Below are 18,361 nucleotides of genomic sequence, written 5' to 3'. Positions count from 1 at the left end.
TTTGAAAATATTTGAAAAAAATTTTAGACACACTAAAACACATAATCGAGTATTTTACTCACCAATTAATAAGAAATAATTTTACAGAATTAAAAAAAGTACAACTTTTGAAATTTGGAAAATCAATCAGGATTTTTGAAAAATTAAACTTGTATAATTTGATGAAATAAAATATTTAAAACACCAAGCGTCGTAAATATATTAGTTTATGCAATAACTATATATTTGTGGCGTTTGGTGTTGAAACTTTGGGTCCATGGGGTCCGGATGCTTGGCAGTTGTTTAAACAGCTGTCAACTCGTTTGGTCGACGTCTCTGGGGACCCGAGAGCTGGCATGCATTTTGCTCAAAGAATTGGTATAGCAATTCAGAGAGGAAATGCTGCCAGCGTCTTGGGAACCTTGCCCAAAGATAGTGATGGTGACAATTTTTTATGGTAGTGTTTTTGTTTTTATATTTTTGTTTTTCATTTTTGTATATATGTAAATTTTGTATATAAGCTGTTTTATATTTACTTATAGTTTATCTTATTATATTTAATTGTCTATAAGTTTAATTATAATTGTAAATATTTTTCATTTAATAAAGGCTGTTATGTTTGCTTATGAAAAAAAATATTTTTGATAGTCAAAATAACTTAAACAACACAACTTTAGTTCTGGCACCGGGAAACTAAAAAATCTGCACTAAAAAGTAAAAAAATAAACAAAAATATTTGCTAAAATAAAATAAATAAATAATAGACACCACGAAATAGGATTGTAGGTACGTAAGTGTATGAAATCTTATTAAAAGACCATCGAAATATACTATGTATGGAAGTTATCTGAAACAGGCGATTATTTTCAAAAATAATCGATTTCTGTACCCATTCGAAATAATCACATAAATAAAAAAAATCGGCAAGTAACATTAAAACATCCATATTCTTGCTTATAAATATATTAATAATAATAAATATTAAAATCAAAATTTCGAAAATATCAATATTTTGAATAATTGATCCGATCGCCACTGAACCATTGAGAAAACTTTGATAGCGTGATTCAGAAAGCGCCATCTCTTGACGAGTTGCAGAAAATCACCACAAACAATTCTATTATAGTTTTTTACATAAGAAGCGCTCATTAATATTTTCCAACGTAATGCTTAAAATAATCTTTGTCATATTACGAGCAAACGCGTCGGGAAAATCATTCCTATGAATACATACTCATTTAAAGATCATATTGAGCCGACATATCTTCCATACATCAATTTCGATGTTTAATTTACTAATCTAATCCTAACGCCACGAATTATCTAGAACTGTGATGTATCGACGAGTCGTCATCAGCGAAACTCGCCCGGTTCCTACGATCACATCTCTTTTGATGTTGTCGTATAAACGCACTGAGTCTGTTCAAAAGGAATTGTTTATCATGCCCTTCTAGAACCAACTGATTCTTCAACACTGAGACCATGTGTCGGTTAGCGGTCGCAACCGCCCAGTAATAGTACAGGAAGAATAGTAGTATCCCGAAAGCTGGAACCGCGAAAGTCGAGGTCCCTAACCAGAAAATCGCCTGCCGGATAAACGACGGGAACGCATTAAAAGTCTGGATAACAAACTCCCAGACGTTCTGGAAATCCCTGAAAGGGCCACAACTGATTGAGGGCATTATTTCCGCTATCGAATACGCCACTGGGATGATAGATATCACGAAACCTAATAATAACACCGACATGAATAAGGATTTCGATTTGGATGCTTTATATACTATTGGAGAAGGCGTACAGTTGATCAAACACGCGAATTTCTTCACGTAGAATATGAGGAAGTAGAACATTGTACCAATAATTGGTAAGAAGGGACAGAAGAAAGTGCCCATCCAGATAATAGTTTGGATGTAAACGATGTCTAAGACATGTTTTGGGAGGTAGAAATCCTGAATGCCGACAACTCTGAGGCATCTACTAGAGGAATGCCTAGCGATGAGAGATCGTGGGAGGTTAATGAAGAAAGTCATTACAAATTGTATTACAAAGTCAGTCAGGATTAATTTATAGAATTGTTGTCCCACATACGTCTCCCAACACTCGAGTCTCCAATCATCTCCATCAGAACACACCTCCCTATCAGGATCAGTAACTTGTATATATATCTGTCTCAGCAAAACCGCTAAAGAGGACAGTCTTAACAAAACTGTCCTTAACAACGTGATTATTATTACGTAAGCCGGCATGTAGTTCTCAAACTTTATCAGATACCCGAAAATCTCCGGCACAGTCATGTTGAGAACCACAATGCAAATTGACGGCAAGAATTCTAAAAGTGTGTTCTGTAGCTGCGAAAACGAATATTTGTTTCCATTATCGGTGTACGCTAATCCTAAGGTGAGTCTTTCGGCTGTCGTGTTAACAACTTCTTCTACAACCGTCCGATTGCTTACATCCGCATTAAGTTTATTCATCGAGTAGTTAAACGTTACGTATATAAGCACACCTGCTGCGATAAGTATCACGAATACTAGTAAATTTATTAGCAAACGCTTCAAATGTAACAGAATTTGACTTTCTCTAGATCGTAGTTGTTTTTCCTCCTTGTACCGTTCCTGCTCGATACATCCCTTAATTTCGTTGAAAAGCGCCTTATGTTTGATTTTAGCTGACTTGTCATTATGAATACAGAAGTCCCATCCTCCAAAAACTATGTTACAATACATATAGAATTGCCCTTCGCTCTCGACTAGTCTCTCTTTAAAGCCCTTCGCAGCTGAATTCACGATCGCTGCTAAGGAAAAAAGGGCCCAAGCAATAGGTACAAGTATATACGCTAAGGGAGAATTGTAGTGCATCTCTGCGTCCCAGAGATTTTTCAAAAAATACGTATATATTTGATTACTGTAGACACCGTAGAAGAGAATCGTTTTCTCCATCCATCCAGTCCCTTGAATCAAGTCCAAAACAACGTTAGATTCAGTCAAATTCCGTTGAAAATACGCTTCGGAACAACAAACACTGGAATTTTCTTGTTCGAGGCAATACATTTCTTCTTCGACTAGCAACGCCTTTGGCAAAATTAGGAACGTTACGATTAAAACAGAGATGACGAGGTTTAAAAATAACAGCCATCTAAGGAAGAGGAAGTAGGAAACTACCCCTGTGCCGAATTTCCCCTCGATTTCCCGCATCGCGGATTGCCAGAGCTCCAATTTTCCCACAATTTCGGTAAATCTGATCCGGAAACGATACCACACTTTCCGTTGTCGCCATTGTAGCTGCTCCAAACCTTGGAGGCGGAGTTTTGTTGCATTCTGGAAATAAATTATTTCAAATGTTTATGCATAGATTAGTAAAGATACTTCGCCGCCTTGAAATTGAATGAAGCCACAAACGGCTTATTAGTAAGTTCTTTTTTTGAATTCTTGACAAATAAAAACATTATTAGAGAAAATTTACGAATAAATAACTGATACTGCGTAACTTACATAATAAATAAATAATTATTTCAAATATTTTAGGGACATTTTAGCACGGAGACGTGGCAAAACGGTAAAGCAACTACGGTACGCAACTATTTCAATTCTCAAAATAGTACATTTTCTTGTTAGGAGTGAGTAATCTTTACTAATCTATGTATTTATGAAATATAAATATGAAACGAGCAGTCCAGCTGATAAGTGGACATCTGTAATCAACCTTAGATAGGACTGGTCGAGGATGAATTTTTTTTTTTTTTTTTTTATAATATAAGAGTAGCAGACGAGCATGCAGTCCACCTGATGGTAAGTGGCTACTGCCGCCCATAGACATCTGAAATCAACCCCAGATAGGATTAGATATTCCTACCTGAGCTCGACCACAGATGCGCCGCTACCCCTGAGGACTAAGCTGGAACGCCTCGGAAAAGTCTGTCTCCCTTACCACACCCTTCAAACCGGAACACAGCAGCGCCTAACACTACTGTTATTAGGTAGAAATAGGTGTGGCGGTGGTGCCGCCGGAGTCGAACCACAAAGGGTTCTACCACCTTCAATTAATAATTTTAATGATAACTTATTTTTCTTTAATATAGCAGTAGCAGGCGAGCAGTCCACCTGATGGTAAATGGCTACGACCGTCCATAGACATCTGTAATCAACCCCCGATAAGATTAGAACCCTACCTGGGTTGGGCTAGATGCTTTGCTACTCCTGCGGACTAATGCGGAACGTTTCGGACCAAAGAGTTCTTTTACCGTCTTCTTTGGAATGGGTAATAATTTGTATAATGGAAGGGGAATAATTGTAATAATTTGTTATTCAAGTGCATTTTTAGAATTAGAACATAGCAGCGCTTGACACGACTTAGAGAAAGCAGATATTTTGAAGGTGGTAGAACCCTTTATGGTTCGACTCCGGCGGCACCACCGCCACACCTATTTCTACGTAATAACAGCAGTGTTAGGCGCTGCTGTGTTCCGGTTTGAAGGGTGTGGTAAGAGAGACTGACTTTTCCGAGGCGTTCCAGCTTAGTCCTCAGGGGTAACGGCGCATCTGTGGCCGACCTCAGGTAGGAATATCTAATCCTATCTGGGGTTGATTACAAATGTCCATGGGCGGCAGTAGCCACCTACCATCAGGTGGACTGCATGCTCGTCTGCTACTCTTATATTATATAAAAAAAAAGATATAGGTTAGTCATAGTGGTATGAAGAGAATACAAATTTAGATTCCTACCTGTAGCCTGGCCTTCAGCTCCCGTTTTTGGTTCATAGGGACTGGCATAGCCTTGATTTGCATGATCTCTTCCCATGTTCGTTCTTCATTAGACAGATTCTCTGTAATAACATAAATTACACATTTTTTTAATGATAATTTGGCAAAGGGAGATCTCCCGCCGGGCTAGGTGATCATGCCCGGGGAGCGGCCGTGCTCCGACAGTCTCAGTTCGGAACTTGTATATATGCAGGATGTTTAGAAAACTTCGATAGCGTGATTCAGAATACTCGTGGCGCCATCTCTTGACGAGTAGCGGGAGGTCGCCACAATAATATAACAGACCAACATGCAGTCCACCTGATGGTAAGTGGCTACTGCCGCCCATGGACATCAGTAATCCACCCCAGATAGGATTACATATTCCTACCTGAGGTCGGCCACAGATGCGCCGCTACCCCCGAGGACTAAGCTGGAACGCCTCGGAAAGTATGTCTCCCTGAATCAATCTAGAACACAGCAGAGACAAGCACTACCTGTTATTAGACTGAAATAGGTGTAAGGGTAGAACCCAGAAGAGTTTCCCTACATTTTTTCTTAAATCTTAATTCTGTTCAAATAAAAAAAATACATTTGAAAAGTTTGGCAACATTATTATAGAAATATCTGGCTTGAAGGACCATAACAATGAACCAATCAATCAATCAATCAAATACTCTTTATTGTACCCAATAAAATGAAGATACATATAAAAAATAAACAACTAATTTAAAAGACAATACAAAAGGCGGTCTTATCGCTAACCAGCGATCTCTTCCAGACAACCTTTAGGTAAGGAGTTATAGTAGGGATGAATAGAAAAATAGGTAGGGTTCAAATAATAATAATAAATATAATTATAGGACTAAGATAGCATAAACATGTTGGAATAAATAAAATATAGCATACACTAAGCACCAGTAAAAGAAGGAGACTAAAATAGAATGGGAGAGATGATTGAAAAATAAAATAGCAAAGGAAAATAATAATAATAATATTAAAAAATAAAAATAAACAAAATTAAGAAGAAGTAATTATTAAAACCAGAGTTATAGTTGTAAGTAATGAGACTTAACCTGATTTTTAAATGAGTATAAGGATTTAGCAGTACGTATGGAAACAGGAAGGGAGTTCCAAAGACGGATGGCCACTACCGTGAAGGATTTCTTGTAGAAGGAAGTAGAGTGGGAAGGAGTACAGAGAGCAAGGTTTTCAGAAGAGCGAAGGGATCGATCATGGGATGAGTGAAGAAATTGAAAGCGCTGCTTGAGGTAAGGAGGGGTATTCGGATTAAATAAAACGCCATAAAGAAGAGATAGAATGTGGGCATTCCGGCGAAGGCGAATTGGGAGCCACTTGAGTTTCGCGCGATATTCAGAAACATGGTCATATTTGCGTAGTCCAAATATGAAACGTATACACAAATTTTGGAGACGCTCAAGCTTATTTAATTGCTCCTCGGTAATGTCAGGATAACACACATCAGCATAGTCAAGTATTGGGAGAAGAAGAGACTGCGCAAGCGTTATTTTAGTGGGAATAGGTAAAACATTTTTCAACCTTCGGAGGAAGCTCACGGCAGCAAACAGCTTCTTGCTGACTTCAGTAATCTGCGGTATCCATGATAAATGTTGGTCTATGCAGACACCGAGATTTTTAACCTTGTTACTGTAATGAATAGTAACATTGTCTAGTTTAATAGGAGGTAACTTTTGCCAATCAATTTTAGACATCAGCCGCGAACTTCCTATGACTATCGCCTGGGACTTAGCAGCATTCAGTTTGAGGCCAAAATTTTTGCTCCAAATCGAAATAGAAGTCAGATCCGTGTTGGTTATATTTATAGCATTGGCTAAATCATTCAGGCTAGTTTGGTTGTAAATTTGCAAATCGTCTGCATAAAGATGGTAGAGAGAGGTGAGGTGTAGAGTAATAGAATTTATGAAAATAGTAAAGAGGAGTGGAGACAACACGCCACCTTGTGGAACGCCGGCAGTGGTACTGAACTTGGTCCTTCAAGCCGGATATCACCAATAACACGGTATAACTGGATACAAACCTGATAGATCTGGTAACATCGACAGATGTATGTCGTGGCTCTGTGTTGTTCGCGCGTACGTCGACTGTCGCCTCTCATTTTGTGATCTAGCCCGTTTGACTGTTGTCGCTGAAAAATAAAAAAAAATATTTCTTATTTATCTAAAAACATATAACTTTATATTCAAAACACAAAATATTCCACGTTAAGTAAGATCTACTATAAATGATTACACATTTAAAACACAAAAGGCGAATACACAAACACCCAGACCCACAACAGATCCAAATTCAGATGTCTGTCTGGCCGGGGATCGCACCCGGAACCCTTTGCGTCAGACCGGTATGGTGACCGCTCCACCAGACCACCACCAATGTCTAAAAAATATTTCTAGACTGTCATCCACTTACTATTCCTAGCCTGTTTAGAAGGTAACAGCGTTGCTAGCTTCGCAGCATCAGCTCGCTGGAGATTCTCGAAGAGCTCCTGCTCTCCCCCCGGGTAGAGCTCCTGGTAGAACTCACCCCCAGCCTCCTCCCACCCCTCGTGCTTCTTCGAGCGCGACTTGTTCTTCGATGAGTTACCCCCTGACATTGTTACCGGTGCATTTTATCTGGGGAGGAAAGAAATAAATCTTGAAAACTTTTTGTATTAACTTTTATGTTTCAATATAACCTAACCAATCTTATGTAAAATGTCCAAGGGAAAATGAAAAAAAAATATATATGAATCGAAAATTAACGAAATAATTATACTATTTTTTTTTAATTGCATTTTTCTTCCGTTTACTTTATGAATAATCAAAAAGTTATGTTACTCATTAAATCAGTAAGTTATGTGTGGATGGTATTTTGTATGAAAAGTATTTTACCCAGTACCCAGGATCAGAATAGGGCTGCGGTATCCCCTGCCTGTCGTAGGAGGCGAATAAAGGGGGCTTCCGGGGTTGCGGGCGGCAAGAGTGGGAGCTCGAACCGTCCAGCAAGCGACCCCGGGGGATGACGGTATGTGTGGTCACATACCGTCGTAAACAGCAGACAATTTGGAGAGCGCCTGGGATTACCTGGGCGGAGCCTAATGCGGCAACAAGTTCAGAGGATTCCGGTTGCGTTCCGTTGGAGATCCCGGAGTCCTCTTCGCAGCGCTGAGGATGGCTACCGGGGCAGTTTTAGAGCGGTAAAAATCCCACATAATCCCGTGTCGCTCCCACGAAACTGGGTACCTTTGGAAGGTTCCCCCCTCGTAAACAAAAATATAAGGTAGATAACCTCTTAGAAGACAGTTAACAAACAGACCTACATCACACCAAAATTAGAACTTACTAAGTACTTCAATTAACATCGGAAGCGCACTATTGATGAATGAATCATCAATTGTACACTACAGTCACCTAATATGAAAGGAGTACTTTACTATGAATGTGGTCCGAAACCCTAAGTGGTCCGACCCTAGAGGTACCACCGCCACATCTATTTTTGCCTAATAACAGCAGTGTTAAGCGCTGCTGTGTTCTGGTTTGAAGGGTGTGGTAACGGAGACATACTTTTCCGAGGCGTTCCAGCTAAGTCCTCAGGGGTAGCGGCACGTCTGTGGCCGACCCCAGGTAGGAATATAATGTCCATGGGCGGTATGAGCTTTTTATTCGTCTCTATAGCCGAGGCACCAAGTATCCGTTACATCCAATAATATAACCAATCTTTGCCTACGAGCAGTGCGGACTAAGGTCTTCGAAGGCCCGGCGCGAAAATGTTGAATGAGGCCCAGGGCGGAAACTTAAAAGAAAAAAGATTTGATTTTACAAAATTACAAATGTGTTATAGATTTGTTTGCCGACAAATACGTATTTCAGTGAAGGTTTGATTCCGGCGGCCCTTTTTTTAGCTGATAGCAACTGTGTTGAGGCCCCCAGGACCAGACGCCAGGAGCGGTCCAGTCCTTCCGGCCCCCCTTAGTCCGGTAGGGCCTACGAGATCAAAGTTTGACTAGTTATGTCAAATTTTGACGTTTGGTAGGCAAAGAAATTGATACACACAAAACTATGATCCGTGATTTTTAATTAACACAACTATCCCGCGGCGGCGGGAGAAAAACGCACCGCGGTTCTCTACCCTTACCAGGAGTTTTTACGTTTCGACAAATATGACTGTTTTGGTATTTGTTAACGTATGCGCCAATACGATTTCCTAGTTCTGACACAATCCGCTAGGGGCGTTGATTGGAATTTGTATGGGCAAATACGTAAACAAATACCAAAACAGTCTTATTTGTCGAAACGTAAAACCTCCTGGTAAGGGTACAGTTCACATGTCTCAGAATCCGAAGCACAACGTATGTTCAGTAACAAGCAGCCTCACCAGCCAACCATTCCTTTGTTGAAGTTACGTTATAACCAGATCTTGCACCACACTATGTCACTACCAATACACGACTATTGAATCGTAATTATTTGTTTCTCCGCTTATCCGTGACGCCTTTTGCGATAAGATAAATGCCATAAACATATCTACATATAAAAATAATGGACAAAACGTGTTAGTGATTTTAAAGTAAAGCTATTTTCTGTTCATACGTTTATTTTCGTAGTATCGAAATATAATAAGCAGTAGGTATTTAACATTTGTAGGCAGACGGACCTGATGGAAAGCAGTCACCGTCGCCTATGGACATTTGCAACACCAGAGGAGTCGCCTATGCATCGCTGACTTCCTTCCTTGCGTAGACTAAGACTAACGTGCTAAAACTACGTGCCGGATTTTCAAGGTGGCAGAACCAGCATGGTTTGAACGGAGAATAACTACCGCCACATCTTAGCTTAATAACTGCAATGTTAATGGCTGTTGTGTTCTGGTTTGAAGGGTGTGGTAAGGGAGACATACTTTTCCGAGGCGTTCCCGCATAGATCTCCGCAGTAGTCGCGCATCTGAGGCCGGCCTTAGATAGGAACCTAACCTTTACTGGTGTGGCAGTAGCCACTTAGATGGACTGCATGCTCGTCTGCTACTCCTATATTATAAAAAAAACTTATCAACGACCAATTGTTGAAAACTATACTACTCATATTGTAAAATTGTAATCTTCAGTAGGCTGTAGTTTCGGGACCAGAATAGGGCTACGGTATCCCCTGCCTGTCGTAAGAGGCGACTAAAAGGGGGCTTCCGGGGTTGCGGGCGGTAAGTGTGGGAGCTCGAACCGCTCGGTAAGCGACCCCGGGAAGGGCGGCGGTATGTGTGGTCGCATACCGACGTACGCACCAGATGGTGTGGCGAGCGTCAAGCTCACCTGGGCAGAGCCCGACGGGGCAACGCGCTAAGAGGACTCCGGTTGCGTTCCTTTCGAGATCCCGGAGCCCTCTACGCAGCGCTGAGGACGGCCACCGGGGGGTTTTAGTGCGGTAAAAATCCCACATAACCCTGCGTCGCTCTCACGGCACCGGGCACTAAAACCCCCCCGGTGGCCGAGTCCTCTTAGCGCGTTGCCCCGTCGGGCTCTGCCCAGGTGAGCTTGACGCTCGCCACACCGTCTGGTGCGTACGACGGTATGCGACCACACATACCGCCGTCCTTCCCGGGGTCGCTTACCGGGCGGTTCGAGCTACCCACTCTTGCCGCCCGCAACCCCGGAAGCCCCCTTTTAGTCGCCTCTTACGACAGGCAGGGGATACCGTAGCCCTATTCTGGTCCCGAAACTACAGCCTACTGAAGATTACAATTTTACAATATGAGTAGTATAGTTTTCAACAATTGGTCGTTGATAAGTTTTTTTATGCGGTCCCCTGGGCCCCCGGTTCTGGGGGCCCCAAACACAGTTGCTAAGTAGCTAAAAACAGGTCGCCGGAATCATACGTACCTATTTGTCGCTGAATTCTATGACATATTTGAATTTTTGTAAAATAAAATCAACTTTTTTTACACTGAAGGCCTCAATCTCATTTTCCGCCGACTTACCATCACTGACCGTGACCCGTGCCCAACAGTGGAAGACTAATGGATAGACTCCTCCTTCCCTATCTAGTAATCCCAAGATAGTCTCTCCTAGTTTATTTGGTAACTACAAGAGGTTTCTATGGTGCTCACAGTAACATTAGGTGAGCTGAATGCTCACTACTTTAATTAGTAAAGAAAAACAATTTTATAACTAAGACATAAACAAATCATTATGATTCTTCTATTAATTTAACGGAACAACTACTATCAGGGAAATCCCTATCAAGAATCACATTATTGCAAAGATAAGATAATAGTTTAATTACATACACAGGGTGTTCAAGATTAATTATTTTTTCTTACAAACTTTTATGTGATTTAAAAAAAATATAAATTAAAAAAGTAAGTGTGCAGTCCACCTGATGGTAAGTGGTTGCTATAATCCATGGACATTTGTAATCAATACTTTGATAAGGTAAGAGTCCTACCTGTGGTCTGGTCAGCCACAGATGCTACTACTTCTAAGGGCTAAGATGGAATGTCTCCTTTATAACAACTTTTAAGCCAGAACAGTACAATGGTTAACACTGGTATAAAGCAGAAATAGATGTAGTGGTATAGTAGAAGATCCGAAGCTAAATCGAACTGAACCGAGCTGATAATAGAATGAAACTCATTTTATAACGAAATTAGTACATTGGGTAATACATTAAAAATGGGTTTGCTAAAAAAATCCTGGACAGGATAATTTTAATTATTTTTTGAAAAATTAATTTTCATTTTGCAGACAACCCTATATCAACGTGTTCACAATAAAACAGCGCTTCTACTGATATAAAATTTTATCTATTATCATCATGAGTGAAAGTAGTTGCCAGCGAAATACCTGTTTATACCTGACAACCCAGTAGTTCGTCCACGTAAATAATAGGCAACCCAAAGCCTGCACATTCTGTATGTTTTTAACATTCACTCAGAATAGAATTTTCTTATTATCTTGATGTTGCAAAATTTAATTTTCAATTAAATTTTAATTTTTCAAAAAATAATTAAAATTATCCTGTCCAGGATTTTTTTAGCAAACCCATTTTTAATGTATTACCCAATGTACTAATTTCATTATAAAATGAGTTTCATTCTATTATCAGCTCGGTCCAGTTCGATTTAGCTTCGGATCTTAGACCAGTAGTGCTTCTGACTGGAACCATAAAGAATTCTACCACTTCCAAAGTGATATCATCACCTCATAGGTAAGTGATCACTGTCTTCAATAGATCAAAGAAGTGATGCAGCTCCTAAGGACTACAGGTCGTTATCGCCAACCCATTATTGTCCCACTGCTGGGCATGGGTCTCCTCTCAAAATGAGAAGGATTAGGCCATAGTCCACCGCACTGGCCAAGTGCGGCTTGGTAGACTTCAATTTACTTTTGAAAATGTTTTTTTAAAGATCTCTCACGTATACAGGGAATCCTAGTGTGGGGCTGTGAGTGTAGAAAGCGTTTATAGCGAAGGTGGAGCCTTTATACAGGTTTCCTCACCATGTTTTCCTTCACCGTTAAAGCACATGATAATTAATTTGTAAAATACACATAAATTTTAAAAATTCCGTGATGCCTGGGATTTGAACCTCGGGCCACTCGATTTACTTTCAACCACTGACTATAGTAATAGCCTATAGTCAAGCAGTGGCTTTTCTTGTATGTAATGATAATAGTGATCACTTACCATCACATTATTAATAATACAAAACCACTGGCTGAAGTTAGTAATAATATAAAACCCCCACTATATATTGTCACACAAAAAGATAATGATTATGAATTATAAGGTAAATTAATTAATTAATCCTTTCTGATCATTAACGCTACATTCTATATATATGACACATACACGGTGATTATTATGACTCATTATTGAATTTCAATGTGTCCACATCAAAATTAAATTTATATATTATAAAATACTAGCTGACCCAGCAAACGTTGTGTTGCCATATAAATAAAAAAATGTTAAGGGTGAACAACCCTTATCACTTAGAGGTATGAAAAATAGTAGCTGATTCTCTGACCTACTGAATATGCATATAAAATTTGGTGAAAATCGGTAAAGCCATTTCGGAGGAGTACAGTAACTGACATTGTTACATGAGAATTTGTATAATATAGGAGTAGCAGACGAGCATGCAGTCCACCTGATGGTAAGTGGCTTCTGCCGCCCATGGACATCTGTAATTTATATTTATAAATTACACAAAAAATTGCAAGGTTACTTCCCAATTATTTCCTGGTAAAGAGCGTATTTTTAGTACCGTAACTGCTTCCAATATTGTGGTTTTTACACCTACAATTAATACGTACCTAAATAATGACATAAAATTTCCTTGTGGGCGATAAACTATATGTAAAATGTGTTGTTAAAAACACCATTAATAATTAACAATCTCTTTCATAATTTCCATGTATTAATATTATTACTTTTACGGACACAAATCTCATATTTTATATTTTCTTTGTAATGAAAATGTACTCACCTTTCATGCATTTTAAAAAAAGAACAGTAGCACAAATCACAGAACAGCACGATTTATAACACCATTTAAACAAGAACACAACAATTTTTAACACTGCTGTAAAGTTATAAATGTGGCAGTGGCGCCTCTGACTCGAACAACACTAGATTCTACCACATTCAAAATGGTTACATCACCTCATAGGTAAGTGGTCACCTTCTATAAACATTAAAGATCAAAGAAGTGTTACAGTTCCTAAGGACTACGGTTGTCATCGCCAATCCATTATTGTCCCACTGCTGGGCACGGGTGAAAACAATTTTTTTTTTAAAGATCTCTCAGGTATGGAGGTTTTCTCATGTTTTCCTTCAAATTTAAAGCACATGATAATTAATTTGTAACCCACACATAACTTTCAAAAATTAGTGCGTACTTGGGATGTGAACCTTGGACCCCTCGATTGGGAGGCAGAACTTCAAGCACTAGGGTATCACTGCATGACTATAGGGGACCTTGTATGTAATGATCAATGATCACTTACCATTATGTTATTAATAATACAGTAGTACTAATATAAAACCCCCACTATATATTGTCACACAAATAGATAATGATCATGAATTATAAGGTAAATTAATTAATTAATCCTTCCTGCTCATTAACGCTACATTCTATATATATGACACATACAAGGTAATTATTATGACTATTATAGAATTTCCATGCGTTCACATCAAAATTAAATTTGTATATTATAAAACACTAGCTGACCCGGCAAACATTTTGTTGCCATATAAATAAAAAAATGTTAAGGGTGAACAACCCTTATCACTTAGAGGTATGAAAAATAGTAGCTGATTCTCAGACCTACTGAATATGCATATAAAATTTGGTGAAAATCGGTCAAGCCATTTCGGAGGAGTACGGTAACTAACATTGTGACATGAGAATTTTATATGTAAGATTATCAGGCATTCCAACTTAGTCCTCAGGAGCACTAATGCATTGACTAAGCTTTCTTTTTCTGTATAATATAGGAGTAGCAGACAAGCATGCAGTCCTCCTGATGGTAAGTGACTGCCAACCATGGACATCTGTAATCAACACCAGATAGGATTAGATATTCCTACCTGAGGTCGATCTCAGATGTGCCACCATCTCCAAGGACTGAGCTGAAACACCTCGGAAATGTATGTCTCCCTTACCACAGCCTTTAAACCAAAACACAGTAATACTTAACATTAATTAGGCAGAAATAGGTGTAACGGTGGTGCTGCTGGCGACAAACCCTAAAGGGTTCTACAACCTTTGAGGGCTTAGTTAAGATTTCAATTTGATGAAAGAGGTGTCAGTTGTATGCTGTCGGGCTGTGATCAAGCTCATCTTAAGGATTTTTTTTTTTTTTTATAGTATAAGCATAACAGACGAGCATGCAGTCCACCTGATGGTAAGTGGCTACTGCCGCCCATGGACAACTATAATCAACCCCAGATAGGATTAGATATTCCTACCTGCGGTCGGCCACAGATGCGCCGCTATCCCTGTGGACTAAGCTGGAACGCCTCGGAAAAGTCTGTCTCCCTTACCACACTCTTCAAAACGGAACACAGCAGCGCCTAACACTGCTGTTATTAGGAACGCTGAGGCCCCAGGGCAATCAAGAGATTAGAAGCCCTAATAGAAATAATCTATGGTAATTGGTTGTGTTAACAAATATATTGGGTTTTCGGGGCCTAGTACGTCAGTGGCCTTGCGTTCCCTGTGCCCTTAAAGTAAAAAGGGATTAGGTTGTAGTAAAAAAAAAAGAACTAAAATAAATCTTTTTATAGATCAACATCAATGGGTTTATATTTATAAATTACACAAAAAATAGCAAGGTTACTTCCCAATTATTTCCTGGTAAGGAGCGTATTTTTAGTACCGTAACTGCTTCCAATATTGTGGTTTTTACACCTACAATTAATACGTACCTAAATAATGACATAAAATTTCCTTGTGGGCGATAAACTATATGTAAAATGTGTTGTTAAAAAAACCATTAATAATTAACAATATCTTTCATAATTTCCATGTTTTAATCTTATTACTTTTACGGACACAAATCTCATATTTTATATTTTCTTTGTAATGAAAATGTACTCACCTTTTATGCATTTTAAAAAAAGAACAGTAGCACAAATCACTGAACAGCACGATTTAACATTGTCACGGAAAGAATGAGTTTAACACTGGTTGTTTAACTAAACAGTTCTTGAAATTAAGCGACAAATCAGACCAAAATAATTCCAAGGAGTGGTAAATGGTAATACGCCGTGCGTTCCGATTCTACTCTATGTTCTCCGCATTGTTTACATTCGATATTTTTTCGATTATTATTTTTTTAACTTCAAGTTATTATTAACGATTCAGTAAAGCGTACTATTAATAATTACACCAATATATCACGAAATTGATTTCATTCTAATATTTATACACTAAGAAACACTCATATATAAAAAAGATTTAATGATACATGGACAAGAAAATGTTTCCAAACGCACGCAGTTAATAGCCTTGATGATCTGTCATTGGTCGCATTGGTCTCGTTTTGGTTTGTCATATTTAGTTCATTGTTGTCTGGCCATTGTACTCATGCGTTAATTGCTCCTTCCAAAAAGACAAAATGTTTCAGGAATAAAAAAAAAACACTGATGTTTGGAATAAAATGTAAATCACATTTACGTCTATTATTAGCTTGGGCAAGATTCCCGTAGCTGTTTAAATCGAATCCCTTATTTATTTCACCGTTATCATATTTTCCCCGATGGAAATGAAAGGGGATCGAGCCGATCTGCCCCCGTTTATCTAATATCCGCAGATCGTCGACAAAAAAACGACGTCCTCCTACCGCTCGCGTAAACAAATCTCTGAGGAAACTTCCTCTATGCAATATCCGGTGCACCTCAGGATTGGCCCCTTTGCGCGCTAACCTGGAACCTGGCCAATACTGAGCGGCGGGGTATGTAATCGAGCCAATCGCGAGCGCTTGACGTGAGCAGCGATCCCAAGTGGGCCAATCTCGCATCCGGTGTCGCACGCAGTGACATCCTGCGCGAAAAGCCCGGGAACGGGCTGAAGGCGGGATGACACCTGCGCAGCATCCCCTCGGACGCTGCTCCAAGATCACATCTCGCGAAAAGTAATGATTATTTCGGTCTACGGGCGTTTAGTTCCGCATATTCCCGCCGCAGCGCTGCGCACCGTACGGGAGTGGGACATCGATGTATGTACCTCGCTATAGAGGCCAGTTAAAACGTAATTTTAGTGCTGGAAATTGTAAAATTGCGGATGTATCGCTCCAAGTAATCTTATCAAACGGTATCCGGAGCGCGTCGCTCAATAGTAGCTTTACAATCGAAGCGTGCGACGCGTTAAATCGGTTTTACGTACGTCAGTGTGCCGTCCTCCATTTAGTCGTGCGATTTTTCCAGGGACATGGAGGGTGTAAGGATCGGGACGGTCGGTCCGATGGCGCGGGTGGAGTTACGTGCGTGGTAAAGAGCGAACATGTAAAATGTGTAGTGTCCCGTCGCGGAAAGTGTATCGACCGACGTGCGTATCGAACTGGCGAAATTCCAAGAGACTGTTGCGATGCATTGTGAGAGGTCGCGGCACTACCGCTCGTTAGGATAATAGAAGATAACTCGCACATCCGCCGCCCGACGCGGCCGAGACGGTCCGGAGAACCGGGCGTATTGCGACCTTTTGTTATGAAGCACACGCATATCGACAATAACACCTCTGTGGCGAAAACGCAAAATGATAACCCACCCACCGACGATAAGCTTCGCCGCCAGTCGTGGCCGCCGAGCTGGTTTAGCGTTCTGAAACCGACATCAACACACTAATGGCGCTAGGTAGGCTGGTGTTCTTGTTCGCCGTCGTAGCAGTAGTGAGCGCCGGTTACCATGAAGTCGAAGCAGAAAATAAAGCGAAAAAAGCCGTGGCGGCGAAAAAGGAGCAAAGCTCGCGATCCGCGAACCCGGCGCCAGTGAGGGGGTCCTTCCAGGAGCTGACGAGCCTGATGAACAGGACCGAGGACAGACACAACCGACGCCGAGGGAAGCACAACTTTAATAAACTGAAGCAGTTGAACAACAAATACAAGAGCCGGAACGACGGCATGATGAACGACAACGAAGAAGGAGCCATATCTGTTAATCAGAAAACTAGTAATGAAAACGATTCGAACTCTTTGGCCGATAAGATGAAGGTCTTGCGGCGCGAGGGCCCGACGTACGAAGCTGTGAACAAGTACAGCTACATACCCCAAGTGACTGGTGTGTTCTGCAACTTTGAAACGTTGAACGGTTCTTTGGATATGTGCATGTGGGAATGGAACACTACAGTGTCGAGCCATGGGCTTGGGTTTCGAGTAGTGACAGCTGCGGACGTCGTCGCTATGAACCAGACAACTAGGGGACTGAAGTTCTCAGGGCCAGACACCGATGCTGACGGCCACACCGGAGGTGAGGCTCCTGAGCTTCGACTTTCCTTTGCCTGTTGTCTTTGCTATTTGCAGTAAAGGTCAACTTGTTGCGTTTTTTAGACTTAAATAACAGTCGGAAAACACAATTGGCCTCTCATTTCTTTTCTTGTTTTATTTATTAAATTTGTTTAGTGCCTGTGCTTCCTTTTTTATGCATTAAAGAATTATAGAATTGGTTACTATATATTTTATCTTGATTTTCTCTTTACTTTACGCTTTTTGAACTTGCGGATTTGATGTGTTTTTTTGTGTCTTCACATCTTGTGTATTTCATTGGTCGAACCATTTTAAACAAGTCGATATTGAGTTTCGATTTGAAATCTATGTCTTCTTTCCGAAGGACATCTTGCGTAAATGTATTCCGGAACAGTATTGATAATATTTTACACTCAATTTGTGTACAAATGTGTCCTGTATTTAGGTATTGTCTGTACTACTGATACTAGGCAATGGACCAATCTACCAGCCAATAACACGTCCCTGGCATAGAATACAAGCTAAATAGTAGAGGAATATAAATAAAATAATAATATGAGTCTATATTATATACTATCTAAATATCGTATATATATCCTTTACTTCGTTCTAACACCTAATCCAGATAATCATATAGGTCCCAACGTCGCTCGAGTTTCTATACATT

At 40.0% G+C, this 18,361-nt stretch overlaps 2 protein-coding genes across 3 annotated transcripts in view; one reads left to right on the top strand and one right to left on the bottom strand.

Annotated features, from left to right (window-relative positions):
- Nucleotides 1-1,116: 1,116 nt before the first annotated feature.
- On the bottom strand, nt 1,117-16,138 carry LOC140745931 (transmembrane channel-like protein 7). Of its 2 annotated transcripts, none has more exons than XM_073077896.1 (5): nt 15,334-16,138; nt 7,167-7,369; nt 6,778-6,885; nt 4,701-4,801; nt 1,117-3,296 (listed from the first exon to the last, which is right to left on the bottom strand). In XM_073077896.1, the coding sequence occupies exons 2-5, from the start codon at nt 7,348-7,350 to the stop codon at nt 1,299-1,301; spliced, it is 2,391 nt and encodes a 796-aa protein (XP_072933997.1). In that variant the 5' UTR covers nt 7,351-7,369; nt 15,334-16,138; the 3' UTR covers nt 1,117-1,298. The 2 variants fall into 2 exon arrangements, with proteins under 2 accessions (XP_072933997.1, XP_072933996.1); XM_073077895.1 differs by lacking the exon at nt 15,334-16,138 and adding an exon at nt 13,212-13,286.
- Nucleotides 16,139-16,176: 38 nt separating this feature from the next.
- Nucleotides 16,177-18,361, top strand: part of Alk (Anaplastic lymphoma kinase) — a 42,966-nt gene continuing 40,781 nt past the window's right edge. Inside the window, exon 1 of the mRNA XM_073077658.1 lies at nt 16,177-17,698. Within this exon, the coding sequence (XP_072933759.1) occupies nt 17,077-17,698 (622 nt within the window). The 5' untranslated portion in view covers nt 16,177-17,076. The remainder of the gene's footprint in view (nt 17,699-18,361) is intronic.

Source organism: Epargyreus clarus, unplaced genomic scaffold (assembly GCF_041222505.1).
Source record: "Epargyreus clarus isolate Ecla_fem2 unplaced genomic scaffold, WU_Ecla_fem_2.2 ptg000011l, whole genome shotgun sequence".
Taxonomy (NCBI): Eukaryota; Metazoa; Arthropoda; class Insecta; order Lepidoptera; family Hesperiidae; genus Epargyreus; species Epargyreus clarus.
This window is presented reverse-complemented; position numbering and strand designations above follow the sequence as displayed.